General features: G+C 45.1%; 1 protein-coding gene across 7 annotated transcripts in view; it reads left to right on the top strand.

The window, feature by feature from the left end:
• Positions 1-27,529, top strand: part of nbeal2 (neurobeachin-like 2) — a 44,827-nt gene that overhangs the window by 10,372 nt on the left and 6,926 nt on the right. For 3 of the 7 annotated variants that reach the window (XM_028985299.1, XM_028985300.1, XM_028985305.1), the window contains 36 exons: positions 708-820; positions 1,295-1,377; positions 3,197-3,282; positions 4,743-5,055; positions 5,733-5,839; positions 6,153-6,239; positions 7,240-7,323; positions 8,504-8,602; positions 10,099-10,727; positions 10,829-10,961; positions 11,485-11,604; positions 11,818-12,151; positions 12,818-12,900; positions 13,041-13,133; positions 13,402-13,573; positions 14,453-14,586; positions 15,259-15,418; positions 15,900-16,002; positions 17,625-17,763; positions 18,478-18,630; positions 19,557-19,716; positions 19,873-19,961; positions 20,161-20,895; positions 21,711-21,886; positions 21,974-22,124; positions 22,762-22,905; positions 23,435-23,755; positions 24,435-24,584; positions 24,677-24,834; positions 25,186-25,310; positions 25,422-25,539; positions 25,641-25,798; positions 26,332-26,654; positions 26,825-26,920; positions 27,005-27,129; positions 27,336-27,476. In XM_028985299.1, the coding sequence (XP_028841132.1) occupies positions 708-820; positions 1,295-1,377; positions 3,197-3,282; positions 4,743-5,055; positions 5,733-5,839; positions 6,153-6,239; positions 7,240-7,323; positions 8,504-8,602; positions 10,099-10,727; positions 10,829-10,961; positions 11,485-11,604; positions 11,818-12,151; positions 12,818-12,900; positions 13,041-13,133; positions 13,402-13,573; positions 14,453-14,586; positions 15,259-15,418; positions 15,900-16,002; positions 17,625-17,763; positions 18,478-18,630; positions 19,557-19,716; positions 19,873-19,961; positions 20,161-20,895; positions 21,711-21,886; positions 21,974-22,124; positions 22,762-22,905; positions 23,435-23,755; positions 24,435-24,584; positions 24,677-24,834; positions 25,186-25,310; positions 25,422-25,539; positions 25,641-25,798; positions 26,332-26,654; positions 26,825-26,920; positions 27,005-27,129; positions 27,336-27,476 (6,395 nt within the window). The remainder of the gene's footprint in view (positions 1-707; positions 821-1,294; positions 1,378-3,196; positions 3,283-4,742; positions 5,056-5,732; positions 5,840-6,152; positions 6,240-7,239; positions 7,324-8,503; positions 8,603-10,098; positions 10,728-10,828; positions 10,962-11,484; positions 11,605-11,817; positions 12,152-12,817; positions 12,901-13,040; positions 13,134-13,401; positions 13,574-14,452; positions 14,587-15,258; positions 15,419-15,899; positions 16,003-17,624; positions 17,764-18,477; positions 18,631-19,556; positions 19,717-19,872; positions 19,962-20,160; positions 20,896-21,710; positions 21,887-21,973; positions 22,125-22,761; positions 22,906-23,434; positions 23,756-24,434; positions 24,585-24,676; positions 24,835-25,185; positions 25,311-25,421; positions 25,540-25,640; positions 25,799-26,331; positions 26,655-26,824; positions 26,921-27,004; positions 27,130-27,335; positions 27,477-27,529) is intronic. The other 4 variants (XM_028985303.1, XM_028985301.1, XM_028985306.1 and 1 more) reach the window with 4 other exon arrangements.

Consider the following 27,529-nt stretch of genomic DNA (forward strand, 5'->3'; position numbering starts at 1 on the left):
CTTTGTAATGGTCAGAATGATTTATGTTCTGAAGGTTGTTCTGGGAAGGTAGTAAGAAAGCTGATTATTCAGTAGATGGTATGTTCTAGGATTGGGAGGTAGCAGAGAGAAATATGTGGACTATTGGAGGTGGGTTTCTTAAAAATTTGAAAGCTAGCCCTTTTGAAGACTGTTGGGACAAGACCAGATGTTTTGGACGTTTTAGTGATGGATGTGATGAAGGGGAGGAGGTCGTGAGAAATAGATTAAAGCATTTTGGAAGGAATTGGATCCAAGAGATGAGTCAAGAGTCAAGACAGAGAAACGTTCCAGTGAGGATCAAGGAGAGACCTGGGTGTGTACAGCTTGTGGATCAGTGGTGGTAAATGACTGGAGAATGTGTTTGGGCTTTTTTCCGTCTTCAGCAGTTATTGAGAATAGTTACTTAGCCACCATTCTCTTGTGGTCACTCACTCCTCCACTGGGTCTAAGAGGGCATCCTATAACAGAGCTGGCCTCATTACTATTACCCTCATTATGGCAGCAGACCACGGGTCTATGGCATTTTTTCTGTAACAGAGCTGCTGTATTTGTACCCACGCCTATTATATTATAAATATAATATACAGATTTCTTGTGTTTATTCCGTCATTTATTTTGTATGCATGTAATGCTGAACTTTTTTTCATATTCTGATTTGTGTGTGTATGTGTGTGTGTGTTTTCCAGCTAAAGAACCAGATGCAGGAGCCTCAGTCCCTGCAATCTGTGGTTCAGCATGGTCTGCTGCTGTGTGAGAACCTCTTTGATCCTTATCAGACATGGAGGAAAAGACTGGCGGGGTAAGTGTATACGTGTGTGTGTGTGTGTGTGTGTGTGTGTGTGTGTGTGTGTGTGTGTATATGCGGGTGTGTCACTCTTGGATGTGAGGTTGTTTTGTAGGTAACTTAGATGTTTGGATGTGGCTCAGTGGGTCTGCATGTGCTTGCATGTATGGGGTGTCTTACTGCATGGACATTTTTATTATTGTGTAAGTGTGTGTGTGTGTGTGTGTGTGTGTGAGAGAGAGAGAGAGAGAGAGAGAGTATGTATTATAGCTGATACAAAACACTTTTTGAAAGCCTTTTTCATAAAAAACATTGAGAAGCCATATAGGTGAGGAATCTTTTTTTTCAGCCCCACATCTTTGCATGGTTTTACATCCTGCTTTGCATTTCAACCTGATGCCACCCGGAGTCATGGTGGCATGGTGGCTGCTGGTGGAGGTGGAGATGCGTTGGTGTTCCACACATGTTTTTGTTTTTGTTCTGAATCAGGGATGGGGTGAGCGTGTTGGAAAGGAGCAAGTACAAATTCACCCCACTGTCTATTCCTGAGGAACTCCCTGCACTCTTCCATGGTGTGTATACGCATGCACACACACACACACACACACACACATTTACATGCATCTTTCCAAAATTGGCATTGGTTCAAACTTCTTTACATATTCACACACACACACATATTCACATGTGTAAAACACAGATGACCTAACCCACGTGCCAAAATCCAGACTGGTCAAACTGTTGACATCAGTGGACTTTATCAACCAATCACACGCAAGACTTATCAACCACATTTACATTTACTGCATTGATCAGACCCCCTAATACGGAGGGACAGTCAATAGTGACAGGGACAGTCCCCCTGGAGAAGTGTCCCCCAGGGTCAAGTGTCTTGTTCAGGGACACACTGGTAGTAAGTGGGGTTTGAACTTTGTGGTCTTCTGGTACATCAATGGGCTGTTTATTTGGGATGATGGGTAGGTATGGGATTTTGGAGGATTTAAGAAGAGCCGCACGAAGGAGAATTCTGTTGGTAGGTCCGAAACCTACTGGTGATATTCTCAGTGATTCCTTTGACTAAGCACTCTAGTATTCAGTTGCACACAAAAGTATAATATTAGTTGGTATCAGACACTGTCTAATTAAGACCTGTTAAAAACTGCACTGTGATGTTTCTCAGGGTTTTTTGTGCCCATAGTGTGTTTAAGTGATATTCAATTCTGGTTACAGGCAACCTGTGACAGGCCTAATGCACTTGGTGGCATCTAACTTTGGTTTCTCATTTGCACCTTTCCCCCACATGGCTTAGATCGAGTTTGGGCTTGTTTCATTTAACCAAGTTATTAATTAGCATGTCCAGACTCTCTTCTTCAGTGCTGCAATTTGGTTTCACATTATTGTCAAGAGCAATCGTTACATCGCTCTGTTTGCACTGGTGGTGGTTTCTCTGTGTTGCTGCATTTCTGCTGGTTGTTGAGTTCTGCCTGAAAGGTTAGATATGCACCAGTGTGGGTTTTGGTTAATTATTATGTTTAATACGTAGATAGAGGTGGCGCACCCCTCCTTAAGAACTTTGGTTTGTTTTCCAGATTAAAAGGCTCGTCCCACTGTTTTCGTTTAATAGTGGTGATGTATGGAAGACAGTTATTGCATAAGCTTCTCTCTGACATGGGTGAAGGAATTGATTTCTTTTCTCATGCTCTGACTCTGATTGGCTGTCGAGTCACAAACGTCCTGCCCCCTCACACCGTGCCACATCCCTGCGTGATATCAGTAGGGGAATTTTCCATCTGATATCGCGCAGCACCTCAAACATGTGACCAAAGAGGAAGTCATAGACAAAGCAAACAGAAAAAAAGCTTTTGTGGTGTGGGCTGTTCATTCAAAATTAACTTCTTTTGTCACAATGTGCATGGAGCCTATTTGTCCAAAATGAAATGGTCAAATAAAGACTCAATGCAAGCTAATAAAGCAAGAGAAGATGTGGGTATTATCTTAGGACCAGTTGAAATGAGTGGTGGGAAGCACCTTTCATTGACTTTTAAAGAATTGGACAAACACACATAGTTGGACCTCAACTTGACCAAGCAGCTCTTTGCATGATCCACAATTCCCTCAACAGGCTTTGACCTGGAAGTTGCAATGGCAGGTTCTTCATTCCTTCATGACTGCTGTTCTCCTGATTGTTCTACATTGGCACAGCATCTGCAAAAGCATTAACTGGAACCATAACTGGAATCTTTGGAAAAACATTGGACATTGGAACGTTGGAAAATGAAAAACTCCATGTTTTTGAATGTTGGTTGTATTTGTTTGTGGCTGGGCTACTACAGTTGAACATCTAGCCTCAACCCTTGGTGTTTGTATGCTGTCATCTCTCGTCATCTGCAGATGCACTGCAGGACAGCGAACACATCCCCGAGCCTCTGCTGGTGTGGCTGGTCCATCTGCAAGGAGCTGTCATCAGTGGAGCCAAGGCAAGGTCTTCTTTTGCTATTTGAATAGTTTGAACATGCTTGAGTGGGCTGACTGGGTGTTATGCTGCAAACCCAGAAAATGTCGCTTGTTTAATGACGACAGGTTGTAACAGAAATGGTAACAGAAAAACTGAACTTTGAAACCGTGGTGACACAAAAGCTTTGTGAAATGTCATTGCTGCTTTCCGTGAATCAGCTGACTTTCTGCCATTTTCACTCATTCGCCTACCAATTCCACTTATAACCCCAGAAACTCAGTTCATGTTAAGAATGATGGAAAATGATGGCCAGATCAAAGCTTTGAAAATGTTGACAGTTGACGTGTCAGCTAATACACAACAAGCTTCCCATAATAACTGAATTATACAGGTCTCTTGTGCGTCTCTCAATATTAACTTGCTAAATATGTTAACTGGTCCTGTTAACATATGTCACACAGGTCCTGTTCACTTATGTCACATTCACAAGTTCACCCATCAGAAAGCTAAATTTGAGGTTATGAACTAAATTCAGTGGTGGCCTAGCTGGTAAGGAGGTTCGAATCCTGAGCTGCCAAGGTGCCACCAAGGTGCCACTGAGCAAAGCACCGTCCCCACACACTGCTCCCCGGGCTCCTGTCATGGCTGCCCACTGCTCGCTAAGGGTTAAAAGCAGAGGACTCATTTCATTGTGTGACCACGTGCTGTGCTTCACAATGACAATCAATTCACTTTCACTTTGATATTTGTCTTGGTAGTGGGCGTGGTCACATTTGTGATCCCTCCTGATATTCCCTGTGAAAAGTGCAGAAACTGAAGCAAAATGGTGGAGAAAGAGAGGGGTTTAAATCGTCCAGAATGAGGAAGTACGTTGTGTGAGCCTACGGGATCCACCCATTTCAAACTTTAAAGTCGGTTAGCTTCAGTTAGTGAAAGTGATTGTCATTGTGATCCACCTCAGCACAGCACACTTTGCACACAGTGAAATGTGTCCTCTGCATTTAACCCATAACCCTTGGTGAGCAGTGGGCAGCCATGACAGGGACGGTACTTTGCTCAGTGGCACCTTGGCGGTTCGGGATTAGAACCGGCAACCTTCTGATTACGGGGCCGCTTTCTTAACCGCTAGCGCCTTTGTAAGCGCTGAAGACATAACTGCAGTGACCTTAGGAAACATCCCCCATGGACTATGTCCTACGTTGCACCGGGGAAAATAGGTCCAGAGGCTGATGCAGTTCTTGAGAGACAGGCCTAGAACATTACACCTTAAATAAGATTGTCGTGTCGTGTCTGTGAGATTCTAGTCATAGTAGACTTTTTATTATTTTAATGCAGTCTTTTATGTGTCATGGTTAGTCATGGAGCTATGAGATATCAAAATAAAGTTTGTGAACATTTAAAAAGCTTCTGTGTGTTGATGTAGTAATTAATTGATTGCGTGTTTATTGCACTGATGTTTCTTGCACCGTTGTCCTTTTTCAGAAAAATGGTCTGGTCTTTATTACTCCTAATGCTGTGGACGACATCTTCTCTGTCCTGCGGGCGTGGTGCCTCCGTGCTCCACCCCCCGCACTCTCAAGCAAAGACCCTCGCATCCTCCAGCTGTCCCTGCAGTGCCTGACAGCCATGGTGCATCTCCTGCACTGCAGCAGCCCCTCGGAGCGGCAGCTGGACGTCCGACACGTCCTGGACGGCTACTTCCAACTGCTGAACTGGAGCCGACCCCCACCCAGTGCACAGGACGACGCGTGCAACTGTGAGGATGGCCTGGTGACGCTGCAGACCCACATGCTCAGTAAGGGCCCGTACACCAGATCCTAGAAACGGTGTTCCTAATGTCATCTGGTCACTGTGATCTGAAGAATGTCTCCAGTGAATTTATTCAGCTTTAGAACAGCCTCACTGTGACCTGGTGTACCTTTGGGTGTCAAAGGTCAAGGTCAAGTGGGGTGTGTTTTTTTTTTTCAACCTACGGTAGAAGCTTGTTTAGCAGGTCAAGCCTATCTGCATGGTCATGTCTTGGAATCGTATATAAGGCAACTGCAAAAACAAATTTAGTTTCCATATGATTAGAGTAGTTACCGTAGTAACCAAAAGCAGATTTTCTGTTTCTAGTTGGCTGCTTCCTTAACCGCTAGGCCACCACTGGCCTTTGAATATAAAGTGAATCAGATTATAATTTTGAATCTTGAAGTGGTTCAGTCGAGCTTGTGTTGAACCTATTGAGTGACCAGGAGGTTTTCGTTCACACCATAACTGTAGCACCATAACAGTGAAGTTGGCGGGTGGGTTGGAGTGAAACCATACTGGTGGGCTGGGGGGGTGGCTTAAAAATATTTTTGGAGTCAGACCTCCTTTTATTTTCTATCTTGTCTCTGCATTGGAAGGGCACCGGATTGTGGTGCTGTGTTATGAATGAAGGGTTGACCTTTTTTTTATTCTCTCTCTCTCCTCTCTCTCTGACCCCTACAGACACCATTCCACAGATACTGCAGTGCTCGGACCGGGCGGCACTTCAGGCCATCTTTTTGAACAACAACTGCTTCGAGCACATCCTCAGACTGGTACAGAACAGCAAGGTCTGCCTGATCTTATATGTCCAACCTCCGATGTGCCATAGACATGCATACCGACTGCTGTGACTGCTGTCTGTCTGCCTTCCCTGTGCCTGGTGTCCTGTCTGTCTGACTGGTCTCCCTGCAGCGGTTTTCTGTGTCTGAAAGTATCATGGACGCCAACTAACAAAGACAGGCCTTGTGTTAATGTGTGTGTGAGTGTGTGTGAAAGGTTCAGTGGTTGTGGTGTGTTTGTGTCTGTCTGGCTTACCTCTCTACATATTATTGCTTTCTGATGTTTTTTTCTGTGTGTGTGTGTGTGTGTGTGCATGTGCAGCTCTATCAGAGCGGCAGATGTAGGTCGGAACGTGAACGTGAGTGTGACCTCACCACACGTTTACTTACCGAGGTTGAAGTGGACAAGGTACTCCCCCATTCCTCAAGCCCTTCCTCCCCCCTAACCCCCCCTCCCCGGCCGCTCTCCGTTTGATGTCACGCTGAGGTCTGTCAGCAGGAAACGCAGCCCTAGATTCAGACAGGAAGTGCTATTTTGTTCATGGTACAAACACGTCAACACAAGCATGCCGCTTCTCCTTTAAAGAGCGTCTCAATCTCAGGCAAAAGTATACGAGAACAATTCAGATATATGTAACATATTGAAGGGAACGAACCGAAGGGGTGTGAGTGGCAAATCAATCTACTAACTACAGTCACAAATCACTCTAGAAATTAAGATCTATCCCGGGCTATAGACGGTGTAGTACATGGGGCATGGTAACCAATCGGAGTGCTTTATTTAGGACATGTAACTATGATGACCCAGACCTGTCAATCATCACTATGGACCATTTTAAACTTTGCTCATAAAACCACAATTAAACTTCATGCTCTGGCTTTCTGGTGTTTCTTCACAGCTTCTTTTTTACTAGAGTAATTTCAGACGCCATGCTTTATGTGACACTTGTAACGCTGGAAAAATCAGCCCAGATTCCACGTATACACCCCTGCGGTTTGAACCCCTGGAAAAACGTGAAAATAACTGGCAGCTCGCGTTATTGGGGCGGTTTCCTGCAGACAGCGATGGTGTGGGGCGGGGTGGTGCGGTGCATGCGGCGTGAACTTCGTCTGCATGGATCTGCATCCTCCCTCTGCATGTGTACGTGCATTTCCCCTGGAAAAATCTGCGGTGTGTGAGTGTGTGTGTGTGTGTGTGTGGGGTTTTTTAATTGGTGCTGGTGTTTATTTGCGAGGATTACATTTTTACTTTTATTTTACCAGGCGCTTGACTGCTTGATCGATATTGTCTCCGTTATATAGAATTGGTGCAGGGTTTTCTGACTGGTGTGCCGTGCCTGGACTCTCCTTTGTATTGAGTGTGTGTGCGTGTGTGTTACGAGTGGTAATGTGTGCTGGTGTGTTCGTAGGTGTGGGAGAAAGGCTCAGACTGCATCACCGTGCACGCCATCGCAGTTCTCACAGCAATTATGAGCAATTCCCCTGCTGCCAAGGTAACGCACCTCATAACACACCCACCCCAGCTCCGTCTCTCTGTCGCACATACACAACTGATCGGGGTTTATGCCACGTGTTCGTCGAGTCTCCAGAACAACATTCAGTCATGAATAGATATGTGAGACACCGTAATGACACCTTTGCATGAGAATAAGTGACTGGGTCAAAAACTGGACAGGTACACGGAGGCAGAATGCTTTTACAGTACATTTCCTTAATGGCATTTATCAGACACCCTTAATCAGTAGTGACAGGGACAGTCCCCCTGAAGGCACTCAGGGACAAGTGTCTTGCTCAGGAACACAATGGTAGTAAGTGGGATTTGAACCTGGCTTCATAGGCCACTACCACCCCACCCCTTCCCATTATTCTGCATCCTGCGCTGTCATTGGCAGTATCTCATTTGACCAGATGTTCACCATTGTAGACATCTGACTTCAGTACAACTTTTTGGTAAATCATTACCAAACCTGCACTGACACCAATTGCAGACTCTACCCTGGAAGGGGGTCCCTCTCTGTTTCAGTCTTTCTTTTTTCTCTCTGCTAGAGTCAATGTCAGGAAAACAGGGGTGTGCACACTTGAAACCAGCATTTTGTATTTTGTACTGTCAAACTGACATTTCGATTAAATGTACAGGTTATAGGTCACATTGAATGTGGGAAAAGTTTTGGAATGATTTATTGTGGTCAATTTTTTACATCATGAAAACCTGGCCTTTTAACAGGGGTTTGAAAACTTTTTATATCTCCTGTCTCCCTACATGCATAACACATTCTTGTGAAGTTTACAGACACGTTTATATATTTTTAATGTTATTAATGTGCTGATATTTAAAAGAGCTCTGTGGCTTGATTAATGTGCCCAGTTTGAGGTAGCTGAGGCTTATCTTATCTTGCTTTTAGGCAGTGGTGCCCTTGGGTGCCTGGCAGATTGCATTTCCCATCGCCTTATCTGTCATAGAGAAGGGAGCCTCCAGCTATTATGTGTGTGTGTGTGTGTGTGTGTGTGTGTGTGTGTTTTAGAGAGAGAGAAAGAGAGAGAGAGAGAGATATTGCATATGCAATATCTGCCATAACTGATGCCTCAGTGTAAACTGCTTAACACCACTTCAGTCTGAGCTGCCTGAATGACTGAGCCGCATTTTTTACTCCTTCTCTGCTCTGCCTGTGACAGGAGGTGTTCAAGGAGCGGATTGGCTATTCGCAGCTGTTTGACGTGCTGAAGAGTCAAGGCCGGCCCACCAAACGCCTCTTACAGGAACTCATGAACATGGTGTGGAAGAGTCCTACTAATACACAAATGATCTTCAAGATCAGTGGTTCTCAACCTGGGGTCCGCGACCCCGCTGGGGGGCACCAGAGTGCCCAATAATACACACAAACTCTGTATAATCCTGTGTTTTATATAGACTACAGTCGTGGCCAAAAGTTTCGAATGACACAAATAATGGTTTTTACTGCATCAGGTTGCTGCATCAGTGTTCTTAGCTCTTTTTGTCAGTTGTTTCTGTTGTGTACTGAAGTATGATTATAAGTTTCAAAGGCTTTTATTGATAATTACATCAAGTTTTATGCAAATAGTCAATATTTGCAGTTTTGTGCCATGCTGACATGCTGTCAATCAACTTCTGTCAATTCCTTCATAATCAGTGCTTGGAGGTAATAAATCGCAACAGTCAATTGGGCTAAAGGGGCTTTATCAGAGAACATTACTTTACCCCTTTCCTCAGCAACCCAATCCCCGTATATTTTGCAGTATAACAGTCTGTCCTTGATGTTTTTCTGAAGATTTTGTTTGTCCTTGAAGATTTTGATGACCCGATAAATGGTGGATTTAGATGCAATCTTAGTATCAGCAATATTTTTGCCTGTGAAGCTTTTTTATGCAGCGCAATAATGACTGTGCGTGTTGCCTTGTAGGTAACCAGGGTTAAAAGAGGAAGGACATTGACTTCAAGCATCACCCTCATTTTAAAGCATCCAGTCTGCTGTTCTAACTCAATCAGCATGACAGCATGAAATGCAGTGGAAATGTTTTTTTTGGGGGACTAAATTCATTTTCATGGCAAAGAGAGACTTTGCAATTCATCTGATCACTCTTCATAACATTTTGGAGTGTTTGCAAATAGACAACAATAAAAACAGGAGCGATTTTTGTGAAAACCAGCATTTCTGTCATTCACCAAACTTTTGGCCTCGACTGTAGAGCTGTAAATCTTAGCCCGGATCGGGTCGGGTTCGCACTATCTATTTCTGTTAGTTTAGTTGGGCTTGGGTCGGTTCGGCTCAAGCTTGCGCAGTGAATGAGTGGTCTTCCAGTCTATAGTACCTGTCCTGTCCGTATGATTCACTGTGTGTAAATTTACTTAGTGATTGATAGAAGGGTTTCACATGTTGTAGATTTGTTTAAATAAACGTGTATGGATTCAGAGAGAAAAGGTTATGAACCACTGATCTAAATCACGTCAGAAATTATGATTTTTTTCAAGAATTGTAATGCTTATTTTGGTTTGGTTTGATTTTTCTTTGCAGGTAATTTGATGATTCTGCATTGCTGAGTGTGTGCTGTTGGCATATATCACCTTCTAAACCTGTATTACCACTTAAAATAGAAACAGATCTAGCATAACATTGAAACCACGCCCAGTTTTTGAACTGTGGTGTAAATCAGTGTGTGACATCTCTATGCAGGGATCGAAACTGAATTGCCTGAGTTGTTTCAGTTTCAGGAGATGTCTCTCATATCTTTGCCTTGCCTTCTCGGTTCAGGCGGTTGAAGGGGAACACTCTCAGGCGGTCCACCTGGGCATCAGCAATGACCAGCCGCTCCTACTCCTGCTACAGTGGCTGCCCGATCTGGGCCAACGCGAGCTGCAGCTGCTGGTGTCCCAGTGGCTGGCGGCCGTCTGCGGCGGCTCCCTGGCCTGCCGCACGGTGGCCGTGGAGGCAGGGCTGGTGGACACGCTCCTGGAGGTTCTGTCCCGGCCTGAGAGGCTGGACCGCCAGTGTGCCGACGCCCTTCTGGGGCTCCTGCAGGACCTGGGCTCTCTCTCCCTGCGGCCCGGTCAGCTCAAGAGCCTGATGAGACTGCTGCGGACGGAGCCCGGGGCCAAGCCACACCCATACTGCACCCGGGTGGTGAGGGTGCTCTCTGGCATGGCCATGCAGGATGGCCGCGCCCGAGCTCTGCAGTACTTTGATCTCACCCCGCCCATGGCAGGCATTATGGTGCCCAGCATCCAGCGATGGCCGGGTAGCGGCTTCGCTTTTCATGCCTGGCTGTGCCTGAATGTGGACTTTCCCCCGCTGCAGCCGTCCGAGGGCTTAACTCTGGCTTCTGGGCCCTTTGGACCCTCTGCACGGGTGGGCAAGGGACCACGGAGAAAACAGCTGTACAGGTAAACCTCTTGTAATGAATTCTGGAATGAAAACCGGAACTAGCACACATACACTATAGAGTAGAAAACGTGTCCAAATGGCTTTTTTTCCCTTTGCTTAGTTTCTTTACAGCAAGTGGAACAGGATTTGAAGCATTTTTCACCATGGAAGGTGTGCTGGTGGTTGCCGTCTGCACCAAGAAAGACTACATGGCGGTTTCACTGCCAGAACGCCCTCTGATCGACTCAGCCTGGGTACATATGATAAACCCGTTTGCATTCTGTACAATACATTTAACCGATGGTAAACATTATTAACGTGTATATTAGGTAAAATAGGATGCCTACATTGCAAATATATATTATGTAATTGGACGAATAATGGAGAAAATATTATTATGTTTAGTGTTCATTTTTTAAATTCATTAAAATAAAAGTTTCACTAATTGCTTTGCTGGCATTGCTTTTGAAAGGGCCTGTTAGGGCCTGTTGCATAAGGCTCTTGTAAAAATCCCAGAGCAACTCCTTCCTGTTTGTGTAAAATATTCACTTTTAGTTTTTAACTGATGTCAGCATTCAGGATTAAACGTTGCTACCAATCATCCCTGCGTTGTACAGATTTGCAACTCACGTTGTGTTACATCACTGTGATGGTAATTTAAGACTTTTGTCTTAATTCTCAGTCACGTTAAAAAAACTGCTTTTTATGAAGCATAAGCCCTCCAGTAGCAGCAGCGAAGAAACATAACATAACTGGCCTTTGTTGTCTGGCTCACAGCACTCGGTGGACATTGTGCACGTTCCCGGCCGGCGTCCATTCGGCCAGAACATGTTGACCGTCTACGTGGATGGAGAACAGTGCAAGACAGCCCAGTTACGGTTCCCGTCCCTCAGTGAGGTGAGAGCGAGCTCCTGAAGAGTAAAAAGTCAAGGCTGTTCATATATTCATGTAACTGTTTTATTAATAGAGCCTGTAGAAAAGGCCAGAATGGTCTGAATGACTGAAGTGTGTTCATCAACGGAATCCAAACACATTGCATAGATATGTATAGATTTCTATGTCTGATTTAAATTTTATTTTCCAAAAGATCTTTTTTTTCCGTCCCTCTAGCCTTTTACTTCCTGCTGCATCGGATCAGCTGGCCACCGGACAACCACGACCACATCCCCGACCTTCCCTCCTCCATCTCTCTCTACACCCAACAGTGATCTGGCCTTCCCCATCCATGCTGCCCCACTCACCCGATCCCAGTCATTCCCAGCAACCTTTGCAGCCAGCCGTTGGGGTGTAGGTGGAGCCCGGGATGCCCCGGTGCACACCATCCCTGCAGGTCTGCAGGACACCGAATGGGGCTCTCCAACGTCGCTGGATGGCCTGCTGGGCACTGCATTCATTTGCTACGAGGCTCTGCAGCCGACACAGACCCGGGCCCTGCACAACGCCGGTGAGGCACTTTAACATGCACAACTTCTAATATTACCATATTTCTTTTGCATTATGTGTATTTTATTGTTGTTTATATCTTTTATATTTACTGCATTTATCAGACGCCCTTATCGAGAGCGACTTACAATCAGTAGTTACAGGGACAGTCCCCCCCTGGAGCAACTTAGGGTTAAGTGTCCTGCTCAGGGACACAATGGTAGTAAGTGGGATTTGAACCTGGGTCTTCTGCTTCAAAGAAGAGTGTGTTACCCACTAGGCTACTACCACCCAAAATCTTTTAATTTTCTTTTCTTTTCTCGATTATGGCACTGAGGGATGGTGGGCAGGACCACAATATCGTTGTACTAAGTAGGATTGTGCAATGACAATAAAGTCTTTAAACTGAACTTCACCTGTTGGTTTCCTATGAAAATAAACGAAAGAGGTACAACAGTATTCAGATTCTGTACAGAGGATGCCCCACTGAATATGGTGGGCTGTCAGAAGGCCATAGAATAGAAAACTGCAGACATGCTGACATGAGCATTTCACACACTGCAGATCACGCAGACATTGCGGTTTTTACACGAGTTGGGAAATTTTGCTTAATTTGTCTGTTTTTCTTTTGAGCACACAAAAAGGGCTGGCGTTAAAAAAAATTAAATGAAGCTTTCCTGTCTTGCAGGCCCCAACAGTGTTTGTCTTTTCAAGTCAGATGGTGACCTGTCAGACCTAAACAGCAAACTCCTGCTATACTACACTCCACAGGTACTGGTGGCGCTGTCAGCTGCAGACTTGAAGGAAAAGATTTAACATGGACATCTGTTTTAACTGAATTGGAATCCTGACCTAGTCAGTGACTTAACTCACCCAGCCTGACATCTAACAGTTGGACTGTATTTCTTTAGGCATTTAAGAACCAAATTTGCCAGGACTTGTCTCCAAACCGCCACTATGATGGCAGACTTACCGGGCACAGAGTGGTCAACTGGAACATCAAGGTGTGTGTCGTGGCACATTTGTTTGCTTTTTTTTTTTTTGTTCTGACGTAAAAGTATATGTTCTCAAAATAGCATGAATACACAATTCCCAGTTTCTCAAAAAGGTGGACTTGCATAGTGGCCAGCTGATCATTGGGGCAAGATAACTGTCATCTATTGTGTGGCGTAAAAAATATACTAAACTATATAAATGCATGTGATTTTTCTGAACAATCTACTGTATATAGATATGTCATAATGAGCTGAAAGAAAGTATTTCCTCCTTTAGGACGTGCTGACCTCGGTTGGTGGCATGGGAGCCTTGTTGCCCATGCTCGAGCAAGTGTGTGAGGATGAACAGGTGGAGACCGGGGGCCAAGAGACTTCTGACCTGCTGGGCCCTGAACTCACCTCATCCAGGAGCAACACTGGCATGCTGCTGCCTTTCGGCAAGTCCTCTGGTCAGTAGAATGAGACAGTGGGAGAGATTGGGTCATCACACATGACATTTTTGAAGAATAGTGTGTATGCGTGAGGTTTTTATGTAGATGCATGAGGAATATATGGTGTATGCGTGAGGTTTGTATGTAGATGCGTGAGGAATATATGGTGTATGCGTGAGGTTTGTATGTAGATGCGTGAGGAATATATGGTGTATGTTGAGGTTTGTATGTAGGTGCGTGAGGAATGAATGGTGTATGCGTGAGGTTTATAGGTAGGTGCGTGCGGAATATAAGGTGTATGCGTGAGTTTTGTATGTAGTTGTGTTTGGAATATATGGCGTATGCACAATTTTTTTATGTAGATGCATGAGGAATATATGGGGTATGCACAAGGTTTGTATGTAGGTGCGTGAGGAAAGATAGGGTATGTGCGAGGTTTTCTTGATATATGGCCTAGGGGTGCCTCATAGCAATTTTTTTGTTGGGGCTGACAGGAAAAGTCAAAATGCTCTTTTTCTGAATTGTCAAAACTGCAATTATTACTGCAATGTACAGCAAATATATATTATTTTACTATGCTGATCCCTCTCAAATGCAAAGTGCTTTAATAGTGTTGCATATTACTGCCATTTTAGTGCATTGACTGACACTTGCACGTTCTTCCTTTCCTGTTTTTAACCATGCTTTTGGGTGTGGGTTGTGTTTGTTCAAATGGAAACTGGCATTTGGGCTGCACTGCCATTGCTCTGCCTGTCAGTCATGTGTCAAGATGCTGGGTAATTTGTTTGAACAGAATTTAAGGTCAGATGTGCTTTTGTGCTCAGAGGAAATGCAGCAATTCTTTTCTTTTCACCATTTGTGCATTTTTTTGGGATTTGCTGTGTATTCCACCTCCAGAGTGCCGATTGGAGAGAAACAGCGTGGCCGCCTTTCTGTTGATGGTGAAAAATATGCTCCGCGATCATACGGCCAATCAGGAGAGCCTGCTGCACTGCCATGGCCCGGCCATCATTGGAGCCATGCTCTGCAAGGTAGGGGTCCGAACCTACTGAAGCAACTTGAGGCGCTTCAATACCGTCAGCCTATTTCCAGGCTGACGGTATAATCCCTGCCATGGCATAATCCCTGCCATGAATCATACAGGTTTAGATGCTTAGGCCGTCTCGGTGTCTCACCACACCTTCCTCTGTAATCCTATACAAGGATGAGTATCCTGAGTAAATGCTATGCTAACAATGCCCCAGTCTTACGCACACATGTTCACTAATACTGAGTCTGGAAGCCAATTTCAGTGAGCCAGCATCACGTTCACACACATTTACTTTGTCCTACTTTGCCGACCTTTTCAGCACACGCCCCTTATCTTGCACAAGATCACACACTCACAGTGAATCATAGGCTTCCCGTCAACTCACAGCTCACACACAGTCATATTTAACTCCAGCACAATGCAAAACAGTGCACACTCGTATAGACACACCCACACAGTCAGATGTGAGGATCCTGGCAGACACACTTCCCCTCTCTGGATAATAGTGAGCACCCCGGTTCTACACACCTTAACATTAAATCATGAGGATGAATTTAATGGTGGCAAAACTTGCAAAACCGCTCAAATTTACAATAAATAAACAACATTAGGTTAACATCAGAGATTATAATAGTGATCGTGACCTACAGGACCCTCTCTGTGCTTCCTCCAGGTGCCCAGCAGTATGATCGACATGAACGTGCTCATGGCCTGTCAGTTCCTCCTGGACCAGGTGTCCACCGAGGGCAATGTCCCCCTCCTCTTCCAGTTTTACCAGCACCTGCTGTTCGATTTCCGCATCTGGAGCCGGGGACACTTTGCTGTCTGTCTGGGTACGTCTTTGCGTTAACGTCGGCATTTCGTATGCGGCGCACAGGCCGACTGTCCAGTGCCGACAGCCTGAACAGAAAGGGCCTTTTTTTAAACGCTCTGCACACCTGTGTCCCTATAGTTCAGTAAAGAAAAGAGCTGAAGACTGGAGTTGTGAAGACGAAGGAAGAACGTTGGCCTGACCGTTGAGTCAGCAGAATGGCTCTGAATTTTAATCTGTTTGTTTCTTAAACTTCCTTATTTAAATTCTGTTTTGTTTCAGACAAACTACGCTGCTCTTCAGAATACTTAAATTCACTCTACTTTTTATGAAAAACGACAGAGTTCCATTAAATAAAAACAAATAAGGTCACCAGCTAAATTAGTCTATTGATATTTGAAGATTTTCATTTTTTTGCTCTTATTAAAGTAGTTCCTTCAGTTGTCTGATGTTGCGAGTGTGCATATGTGTAAATGTGAGCATGTGAATCCTTCCACCTGTAGGCCATGTGCAGTACCTTTCCTCAGTCCTGAAGGAGAATAAGCCACGCACACGCAGGAAATACGGAGTGCAGTACGTCCTCGATTCCATACGCACCCACTACAGGTGAGCGTTCTCCAGGGCTTCGCCAGCTCAGATCCGTGCATGGTCTTCATAACGTCTTCACGTGGAGAGCACATGCGTAGGTGCCGGACATTCAGCTATTCAAGACAGCCGCATTAGTGTTTGCACAGCAGCTTTCCATATTCATATTTTCCATGTTTTCAACATGAGCTGCTGATTAACTAATCCTTGCCAAACCAGTCGCTTAACCCGCAATAAACCTGACTGGTTGCTGAACATGTTCAGTTTCAGGACATATTCCACTTAAGAAGTGTGATTTTTTTACTTTTTAACCAAAAGCAATCAAATCTATGGTTCAAGTGTCAATCTCACAATTAATTTGGGCGTTGCATGATGTCACCACATTCACAGTGAATGGGAAGTGTGTCTGTTAAAGCCATCAGCACGTATGTGTTAACGTTACAGCCTCTTGGTAACTGTTTTTGACATTGTAGTAAACTTAATTCTAAAGAATAAATCGCAAATAATCTTAATAATTTCTTTGCAAAATATTCAGTTAGTTAGTTACACTGGTTTAATCGATCGAATCAGAATCAAAAAAATGATATGATCCAGAAAGAAATTGCCTTTGATTGACAGCTTAATGATTATACTTTTATTACTGGGAATGCGTTTAATTGTATTTTTTGGTTTTTGACCAATTTCATTTAATTTTTAAAAGCTTTTGATGACAGTGGGAATTCTATTTGAGTAAGTCCCAGACAAATGCTGCAACATATGGAACAGCAGCCATTCATCTTCTCTTGTCTGGATATTGACTTGTGCTGCAGCAAGTGTTTGTTTTATGGGATCGTTTTAATAACCCGACAAGGATATGACATAAAATAAACCTTTAGAAATAATAGAGACATTATTACCCATTAAATACAGTTTATTGATTTGTTGCAAATATTCAAACTCATTTTCACTCCATGGGAAACAGCTTTCTTGTTACCCATGTTGAAAATGCTACCCTTTTTAAATTACCCCACAAAAATATTCCCGTATAAAATTTGACCATGTCCCAAAACCTCAAGGATTCATTTACCGTAGTGACCGGTCTTTCTTTTGCAATACGATTACTGCAGACCTAAAAGCATTTCAATCTCTTCATCAGGGGTGTGCACACTGATGCAATCAGCTCATGTGTTGTGCATTGACATTCTTGTTTCAACATATTCTTAAATCCATTTAAATCAGAAAATCCACTGTGTTTGACTAATAGCAATGTGTTTTTTAGTTCCAGTAGCAAGCTTGTTTTAAATATTTATATAGGCTTTGAAATGGAAATGATGAATGTTAGACATTTTACATTTATTTACATTTACAGCATTTATCAGATGCCCTTATCAATAGCGACTTAAAATCAGTAGTTACAGGGACAGTTCCCCCTGGAGCAACTTAGGGTTAAGTGTCTTGCTCAGGGACACAATGGTAGTAAGTGGGGTTTGAACCTGGGTCTTCTGGTTCATAGGCGAGTGTGTTACCTGCCAGGCTACTACCATTTATATTTATATTTATCCAGAGCGACATAGAATCAATAGTTACAGGGATCCCTAGTCCTTTTCCTTATGGAAGCTCATCGCTCTTCCCCTCAACTTGTGTGTCTGTGTGTGTGTTGTTAGTGTGGAGAAGGATGACGAAAAACAGACGGTGCAGATCTCTCTCTTCTCGCTGCTGAAGGACTTCCTGGTGAAAACGCCAAACCCAGATGAGCTGCATAGCGTCCTGGCATACACTACTGTTAGCTCTGATGAAGAACAGGTACAGCATCTGTCCCCTTGTCCTCCAACTTGCCAACAATCACTGTAGGAACAAGACAATAACAGTAATACTAACAGCAGTGAGAGAGTTTAAACAACTGCAGTGGGTGAAAAATCATATAATATCAGTTTAACAGTTATTGATTGTCATGTTTTTTATGCTTAGAATATTTTCCAAAATTGGAGTAAGACACGTGTGTTTCCTTGTTTGTCTTCCATTTTCTTGATATCGTCTACAACGATTTTGGAGACCATATAAAATCTGAAGGCCTACAATGCTCAGTTAATTAGATCACCTCACTTACCACAATCAAAGCATGCAAACTGTACTGTACTACAATACCATAATTCTTGGACATAATTTGAAATAGATTTTTTTCAGGACACTTTGGTATCTTAAAATCACATAAAACATCACAATAACAGCAAATAAAAGTTTTGCACTTCTTTTGACATGCTTCATCAATTAAAAAATAAAATAACAATAGAAATCTGATGAAATGCATTACATGCAAGATGCCTAGTATCCTGAAAAGTAAGGAACTGTGCACATGCACATATCAGAAGTCACATTTTTGCATCAAAATGAGGCAGCTCCATCTAGTGGAGTTTCATTAAATGACATCAAATACTAATTAGCGTTTGCTATGTAGATGATAACTAAGAGTTGGTGGTGATTGATGCATGAAAAATCTCTCTCGCTCTCATCCTGTAGGTTATAAATGCTCTGGATGTGCTGTACAGTGTCCTGAGAGGACCCCAGCTTGAGCAGGTCCTCACTGTGCTGTTGGACTGGGGGGTGGAACAGCTCTACTGCCTGCTGCTGAAGCCCAGCTTCGGAGACGAGGCTCGGGAGAGAGTGTTCAGGGTCAGGGCATGCCCTTCATCACATCAATGCCACCATCATCACCAGCCACATATTTATTCAGCACTACTCGTATCGTTTTTGGGTTATCTTTTGCTGGATGTGTGTTTTGGCAGCACACAGGCTAAATGCAGGCTTATCTGCTGAAGAGTTATGAGCAGAAGTGGGAGTTTTGTGTTGGCAGTCAGGAGAGTGGAATGTGCATGAAAGACCAACACCATATGCCCAGCAACGCTGGCCAGTCCATGTTTTTTATCTTACAAACTTCTTATTAAATGCTATACACTTCCAGGTTTCAAAAAACATACATCTTCTTTTTGGAGAAATGCTTCTAGTTACCATTCATGCCTGGGAAAGTTGGGACGTAACAGAATGCATGTTATGGTGACACGTTTTCAGAATACAGAAACATTTACATATTATACATATCATTATATACCTTATTTTTTATAATAGAATGCACCAGTTGCCATATAACAAATTGAAACTGCATTGTGCAGTCAACTGAAGATGACAGTATTCATTTCATGTTAACGCTGATATGCCAGTAGTTGACTGTAGTGGATTAGATGGGAAGTCCCATAGTTTTGGGCTAAATTGGTTGGGACTTTCCTTGTCGCGTATTTTTGACTGTTACACGTCCGTCACATTTAGTTCGTTGTGGCACCAAAAGCCACATGCATGACTGCGATGTACTTGGATGCGATATGAATGAGAGTGGATGAAGATGCTGCAAACAATCCAGAAGTGTGAGGTTACTGTACATCTGTGTTACATTGTATTTCACTGCATGTTCCACGTGTACATCATGTATGTGACAAAAAAACCTAATTTACATTGCTTGCACAATGTAGCACATTACAGAATAACTTTATGGAAATGTGTGAAAAGAGTCTATAAAGAATATTTGTGTTCCTGCGCCTCTCCAGGTGCTGTACAAGGTGTTGAAAAGCGAACGCGCTCCAGAGCGCCTCAAGCAGCGCGTTAAACTCAGAGACTCTGGGTACCTGGGCCTCGTCTGTTTTCTAGGAGACACTCCTGTCACCATGAACACCATCCGCTGCCTCTATGAGCAGGTTCTAGCCACAGGTAAAGTGTGTGTGGGATTCCCCATATTTGTGAAACTGCTTCTCTTTTATGGTGTGTGTGTGTGTGTGTGTGTGTGTGTATATATATATATATATATATACACACATGTATATATGTAAACAATAAATATAAAAACAACAATAATGACATTTGCAGACCACAGTCCTAACTTCAGAGATCTTCTGTCGGTGGCATACCTGTCGCACTGTGCTGATCTGACTGTACGTCTGGACGTCTGCCGCAAGGTTAGCAGTTATTTTCCATTATTTACTCCATACCACACTGACATAAAGATGTTTTCTGTAATGCATACTATACACAAGTCTCTGCAAAAAAAAATGTAATGGTCCAAAATGTTTTTGGTGTCTCTTTAACCCTAGACCCTAGACCTACATATAGTGGGACATTATCATCTTTTATTTTTGTCTTCCTTTTCTCCTCCAGCTCTTCCACCTGATCTACTCCAGCGAGGAGTATGTTCGGCAGTTGGCTCGCCAGGCTGGCTGGCAGGACGTCCTGACCAAGCTGTACGTGAAGGAGTCATACGCGTCTCAAGCAGCCAGCCAATCAGGCTCCAGTCCATCCTCCCTTGACCCTTCCACCATCCCGCGGCCACCTCTGCTCCGAAGAGATGAGAACATAACAGAGGACCGAGCTCCTGAGGTCTTCATCCCCTACCACAATGCTGAGGAGCAGTATGAGGATGAGGAGGAAGAAGAGGCCCGGCGCGACATCTCAGAAGGCTTCTCAGAGTTCTCGTCCATTTCGCCACCCCCCAGGCCGCTAAAGGATTACAGCAAATCCATGAACTTTGCATCCTTTGACTCAGCAGAACACAGCAGCCACTCGTCCTCACTGTCCAACACAGTGGACATCCCGTCCGCGCGTCTGGAGGACGAGACCCTTTACCACCCGCTGTCCCCGTTTGGCACCTCACCATTTGAGCTGGAGCTGGGCTCACCTGGAACTGGCATGGGGAATATAGGTGGACCCGGCACGGGCATGGCCCCCAACACGCTGTCCGGCAGTCAGCCAGACACCCCGTCCCCTCTGGAGCACAGTCGCCCCTTTCCGGGACCCCGCCCACGCAAGAGCTCCAGCCTGTCCAACGTGCTGGACGACAGCTATAGCAACGAGCCGCCCCTGTCCGACACCATCTCCAACACCTCCAACCCCCAGGTACTCCACGCTCTTACAATGAAGGAGTTTAGGCGTTTAAAGTGACTGATCTTGGATCAGCACTCTTCAATATACAATATTTATAAAATATAACATACATAACATTGTGACCCCGCCCTCCTAATACTACACAAAACAACCCTGGCTCTTTGAGGCATGGACTCCACTAGACCTCTGAACATATCTGCTGTGGGGCCTGCATGGATGCTTAGTTGGATTGAGATGTGGAGAATCTGGAGGCCAAGTCAACACCTCAGCCTTGTTGATGAGTTCCTCACACCATTCGTGAACAATTAAAGTGAAAAGTTTTTTTGTTATTTTGTCCTCCCTTTGAATCATTTTGGTAGACCAGGATCGTTACTCCTGAACCCCAAGCCTGAATCATTATTTGAATGTTCATTTGACTTTGAATCTTAATCCTTTTCTTGAACAATCCTGAAATCATATTTCAGGGGATGCTATTTTTCTGTGACAGCATTGTACCTTTATTTTGTATTCTTGTGCTGTGAAGATGAGACAGTGGACCTCTGGTTCATTTTGGTTGCACTCTGCGATGCTTTAAACGGGTTTTTTTCTCCTCTCCATTATCACGGAAAAGAGGGAAGTGGGTCTCTCCTGTTTTCCTCACATCATTTCCTCTCCCCTCTTCCTCTTTCACCTGTTTTTCCACACCCTGTCTCTCCAGAAGTGGACTAACTGTGTCTACATTGTGGGCTGGAGTGTGATATTGTTGTTTAATTCCAGACGATTATAATATTTCGCTCCAACCTGAGAGTGATGAGACGAGTGTGGTTTGTTCTTCTCTCCTGCCGCAGACCCCGGAGGAGGAGCTCTGTAACCTGCTGACCAACATCGTCTTCTCGGTCCTGTGGAGGGGGGCCGAGGGCTCGGAGGAGGTGGTGTGGAGGACAAGGGGACAGGTGTTTTCTGTCCTCACCAAACTGGGCAGCTCCTGTCAGCTGGTCCGTCCGCCCGACGACATCAAGCGCAGGTTTCACACGTGCACATGCATACACACACGAGAACAGACTCACAACGCAGAGCCGCATGTGTGACTCTGTGTTACTGCTCCCCGCAGCCTGCTGGAGATGATGCTGGAGTCGTCTCTGTCCGACCTGCGCGACTCGCAGGGCGCGGCGCCGCATTCCAGCTTGCTGAGGCTGCTCCGCCTCCTGCAGGACTTCCTGTTTGCAGAGGGGACGGACAACCACGCCCTGTGGAGCGAGAAGGTGGGGCGCTGAGGTCACGAGAAAAACTCATTTCAACTACACCGCCAGGACCGCTATACCAATAACATAACAACGCCACTTAAAAATAACTCTCCAGGCAGAGAGAGGCGTTCCAAAGAGAAATTCATCTCCATGCAAAAACATCAGCAACATTTGAGTCAAAAGAATTACGAGCAAGGTCAATCCAAAAGGGGGTAAAAAAAAAAAAAAAAAAAGAGGTCGTCTCTGAGCTTATCCAGGCAGAGGAAAAGCATTAACAGACAGGACGAACCTCGAACGATCCAAGATGGCCGCCTAGTATTTATAGAGGAAGCCAACTTCTTCCTTGTCTGTTTCCGGCTCGATAAACATACTAAATACACAACTGATATGTGTTGTTCAACAAGTTCTAATGTCTTTGTGGCTAAATCTGTTTATGGGGGTGGGAGTAGCCTAGTGGGTAACATACTCGCCTATGAACCATCAAACCCCACTTACTACCATTGTGTCCCTGAGCAAGACACTTAACCCTGAGTGTCTCCGGGGGGGGGGGACTGTCCCTGTAACTACTGATAGTAAGTCGCTCTGTATAAGGGCATCTGGTAAATGCCGTAACTGTAAATGTATGATTTGTAAGACATTTGTATGTGTATTGCAGATCTTTGAGGGTGTAGTGAATCTGCTGGATCGGCTCCAGGCCTGGCACCCACCTCCCACCTCCCCATTCGCCCCTGACCTCAGAGAGATGTCCCACATCGGCCTGCGGATCATTACTGGGTACATCCAGCAGCAGCACTCTCAGGTCAGTGGTGCCTGAAGCTTTCTGTCGCTGTGACGGAATTCTGTCAACCGAGTCCTTCACATACACCGAACACGTCCGGCGCATCGCTTTGTTTTTAGCCTTAATCCACGCCTCCCGTCGACCTGCTAGGCACGTCGCTGAGCTCTCTTCTGAAACATGCGTTGGAGACCATGTTTTCCACTTTTTTTTTTTTTACTGAAAATATGCTGGGTGCGGTTCTTGTCATTTTAATTTATGGGGATGAGAGCGAAGTCAAACTGCCAAGCCAAGGCCGTGTTTGTGTTCCTGTCTAAACCTGCTCCCCGAGGTGAGCCTCTAGAGCCACTAATCCCCGTCTGAAATAGCTATAATAGAGCCTATTTTCCACACCAATCAGCCTTGGCAAGTCTATTTGACAGCGCCGGTCCAAATACGGAAGAGCTCGTGGGTCAGACACGTTACAGATGCTTCCTGCAGCACAGTAGCTGAAAACTCGCTATAAAGTGCGTCGTGCACATTTCTTTCACTCTCTGACATCCTCCATCCGTAGGTGTGTGTGATGGCTACCGTGAAGCTGCATAGCTTGCTGCAGACGGTTCTGTGTCTGGCTTGGGAGGAAGTGTGCTTCCTGCTGGGCCGCCTCGGCGCCACCTTGTGGCCGTCCAGCGGACCGGGGGAGAACAACATTCACGAAGAGACCTTCGCCCAGCTGGTGCCCATCATGCGCACGCTGCTGGACCAGCACGCCGACCCCGTGACCCTGCAGGGACTCCTGCCCACACTGCCCCCCACCAACGGCAGCACCACCTTCGCTCAGGACCTCCAGGCGTACTGTGCCACTCTGGAATGGCAGGAGTTCTACCACAACCACGTTAGTATCCATCGTAGTTCTTCGAGCAACACAAATACACCAACACGGCATGGCACGTTAGCCTGTTGCAGCGCTTCTCAAATAGTGGGGAGCGATGCCGGGGGGCGTGGCAATGCGAGGACTCCGGGGAACATGCATTTTCTTTACCTTAGCAGTGAGTTCTCGACAGACATTGATTGAACATCGCTGGATTTTCTCTTACTCGTTGAACAAAAACCTCAAAATCTCCACTTTCACAAGTCATGTATGTCAGTGAAATGTTTACTTCTTCCTAGGGGGCGCAACAGAAGATAATTGAGAAGTGCGACTTCTCAGTACAGTGTGTGTGGCTGTGTGTGTGTGTGCATATGCATGTTAGAGCTTGGCCTGGCTCGGGTTCGGCCTCAATATCTATCATTTTACTTTGGGTCGGGTTGAGCGCACGCGGTAAATGATCAGTCAGCAAACATGGTCAATAGTACCTATACTTTCCACATGATTCGGCTCTTGTAAAGTGTTGTCAGGCAATGCGTTTGAATTATCACAAGAGAGATGCGAAAATGGATGCTGAGGAGGTGAAACGGAGACTAGCCTCTGACGATTATGTTTTAAACCCGCTCGTTTACTTTCCCTCTTAGCTTTTAAGAAGCTGTACTTGTCGGGCTCGGGTCGGGTTACCACTCTCATGTGTGTATCCCAGGTTCAGCCTACAATGGAGCAGTATGAACTGGATGTGTTTGGGAAAAGCCACGACATCATGTCCAACTTCTGGAACTCCTGCTTTGATGACCTGATGAGCACCGCCCAGAGCAAAGAGAAAGAGCGGGCAGACAGCAAGGCCAAGTTCCAGGTGTGTCTCCTTACAAACCGCCAGTTGTGTTCATTTGAAAGAAAAGTAGAAATTAGAAAAGTGCGTGTTTTTGTGTATGGTTGCGCATGCAGGAAGTGATTGTGGACCCCTACCTGAAACGCGTGCGCGGCGAGAACAGCCGCTACCAGAACGTGCAGAAGCAGACCCTCAGCCAGCAGGGGGTGGTGTTGCGCCAGTGGAAATCCATCCAGAGGCTTCTGAACAACGAGAGGGGAGCCTGGGCCCTCAGGTATGGGTCCGGTGTCGGTTTAGAGGTTCAGGTTCTATTAACATTGTTTGATATTACATGCACATTCAGTATAACTGAGTTTAAATGGATGGAAAAAAACAGGATATATGCCACATTTTTTAAGGTTATCAAGAGGTGGTAGTAGCCTAGTGGGTAAGACACTCGCCTATGAACCGGAAGACCCAGGTTCAAACCCCACTTACTACCATTGTGTCCCTGAGCAAGACACTTAACCCCCGAATTGCTCCAGGGGGGGGCTGTCCCTGTAACTACTGCTTGTAAGTCGCTCTGTATAAGGGCGTCTGGTAAATGCTGTAAATGTAAATGTAAGAGAACATGGTGTGATTGCAGGGTTCAGCCTGAGGTGAAGTGGAAGCTGTCCAGTGCCGAGACGTACTCCAAAATGCGCCTGAAGCTGGTTCCCAACTACAGCTATGACCCCCACACTGACGCAGCTGCGCTCAGGGATAACATGGGTACTCCTGCAATACACCCATACAGTCACAGATAAGCAGGGTTTAATTATGAGGGGGGTTGTTGGAGGATCTGGTGTGAAACTGTGAGTAAGGGGTGTTTGGTTTTGGCAGGGGCAGAAAGCCCACGGAGCTCCACTGAAACTCTGCCTCTGGCTGTGGCGAAGGAGGCCAAGGTGAGCGAGATGGAAGACGATCAGCTGGGTGATGAGGACCTCTTTCTGCTCAACCAGTGGGTGGCACTTTTTTTTTTTATCTGCTCTAACATCATCAAAAAAAATCATCACTATTTCTATTTCATGATAAACCCTTCATGTCTTCTCATCGTCTCAGGACGGAGGCTGAGGAAGAGAGCCAAAAAGAGAAGCTGATCCTGTCGGAGGACTGCGAGCTCATCACCATCGTCTCGGTGGTTCCAGGTCGCCTGGAGGTCACCACACACCACCTCTACTTTTATGATGGCAGCAGTGAGAAAGAGGAAACAGAGGAAGGTAAATTCCGCGAGGCAAATTTTAAAAGTGACTGGGATCATGAAGATGCTGAACTGGACGTTTCGGACTGTTCTGATGTTCTGTAATACCAGTGCACATTGCATAATATTTTGTAACAGGTTAGTCATATTATATTGAGTACAATACGGCATCATTTTTTCACAGTAACAGCAACGTGTGTAATAAAGGGAGCAACATGACAGAGTCTGAAATTGCCACCCAGCAATTAATTCATTAATTCGCCAAACTATTTATTGGCCTATTAATTGTTTATTGTTATGGTTTTATGTTAAATTTCTATTGATATGTTCTAAGGCTCAAAACAAAGATGTATAGGTGTAGACTGTAATATAGTTATGACGGTGCATACTCTAAGGTAATAATATATTAGCAGAAAAAGAAAATGATTGTGACCTTGACCTTGAAAATCTTGTTTAATGTCGATGGAAGTTCTAATCGTGTTGCTGCTGCTTGGTGTCAGTATCTAAGATCAGTTTCTGCAGTTTTGCCTGTGACTGTGCTGGTTTTTACAGGTATAGGTTACGACTTTAAGAGGCCACTGTCCCAGCTGAGGGAGGTGCACCTGCGCCGGTACAACCTGCGCCGGTCGGCCCTGGAGCTCTTCTTCATCGACCAGGCACACTACTTCATCAACTTCAGGAAGAAGGTGAGCGCCACTCCTTTCTCACTCCTGTCAAATCGACGGCGAATCGGCAAGTCACCGGCATTCTTATCGCGTCGTTCTCAGGTGCGAAACAAGGTGTACTCCCGGATCCTCGGCCTGCGACCTCCAAACCTGTTCTACTTTGGCTCTCGTTCACCACAGGAACTCCTCAAAGCTTCCAATCTCACCCAGGTGCGAACTTCTCACGGCACTCTGAGCTACCTGCCTTCTCACATTGAAGTATTGTTGTGTTAATTACGCATTGTCTTCATGACTGCACCATCACGCAGAGTTGTGTAAGGGTGGATGGATGGATGGATGGATGGATGGATGGAATGAAAATTTTTTTTGTTGTCCTGCAGAAGTGGGTTTGCAGGGAGATCTCCAACTTTGAGTATCTCATGCAGCTCAACACAATTGCTGGCCGTACCTACAATGACCTCTCTCAGTACCCAGTGGTGAGCCTCGACCTCTTTTAATCCTTTTGGTGTGAAACTCTTATATTCTTACATCATGCCTCTGTGTTCCTCCGGTGTTTTCAGTTTCCCTGGGTTTTGTGTGACTACACATCTCCTATTCTGGACCTGGAGGACCCAGCTATGTTTCGTGACCTGTCCAAACCCATTGGTGTGGTCAACCCACGGCATGCACAAAGTGTCCGTGAAAAGTGGGTGCAAGAACAAAAAAAGAGCTTCTTGTGGAGAATAGCCAAGGGTCAAATAGCAAAGATCTAAAGTTAAACTTGAACAAAAATGTCAGCTATTTTTATATAGCAAATATCCAAAGTGGTGTATAGCACTGGTATGGGTTTAAACCTTTTATAAGCATCATACCTCGTAAAAATGAAGGGGAAAAAAAAACATTTTTTAACAGATACGAGAGCTTTGAGGACCCCACTGGAGCTATCGACAAGTTCCACTACGGCACACACTACTCCAACGCAGCGGGAGTCATGCACTACATGATCCGCACCGAGCCTTTCACCAGCCTGCACATCCAGCTGCAGAGTGGAAGGTATGTGATTCACCACATAGCAGGAACAAAAGGGGCAGATAATGAGCAAACAG

The sequence above is a fragment of the Denticeps clupeoides genome, chromosome 7 (assembly GCF_900700375.1).
Source record: "Denticeps clupeoides chromosome 7, fDenClu1.1, whole genome shotgun sequence".
NCBI lineage: Eukaryota > Metazoa > Chordata > Actinopteri > Clupeiformes > Denticipitidae > Denticeps > Denticeps clupeoides.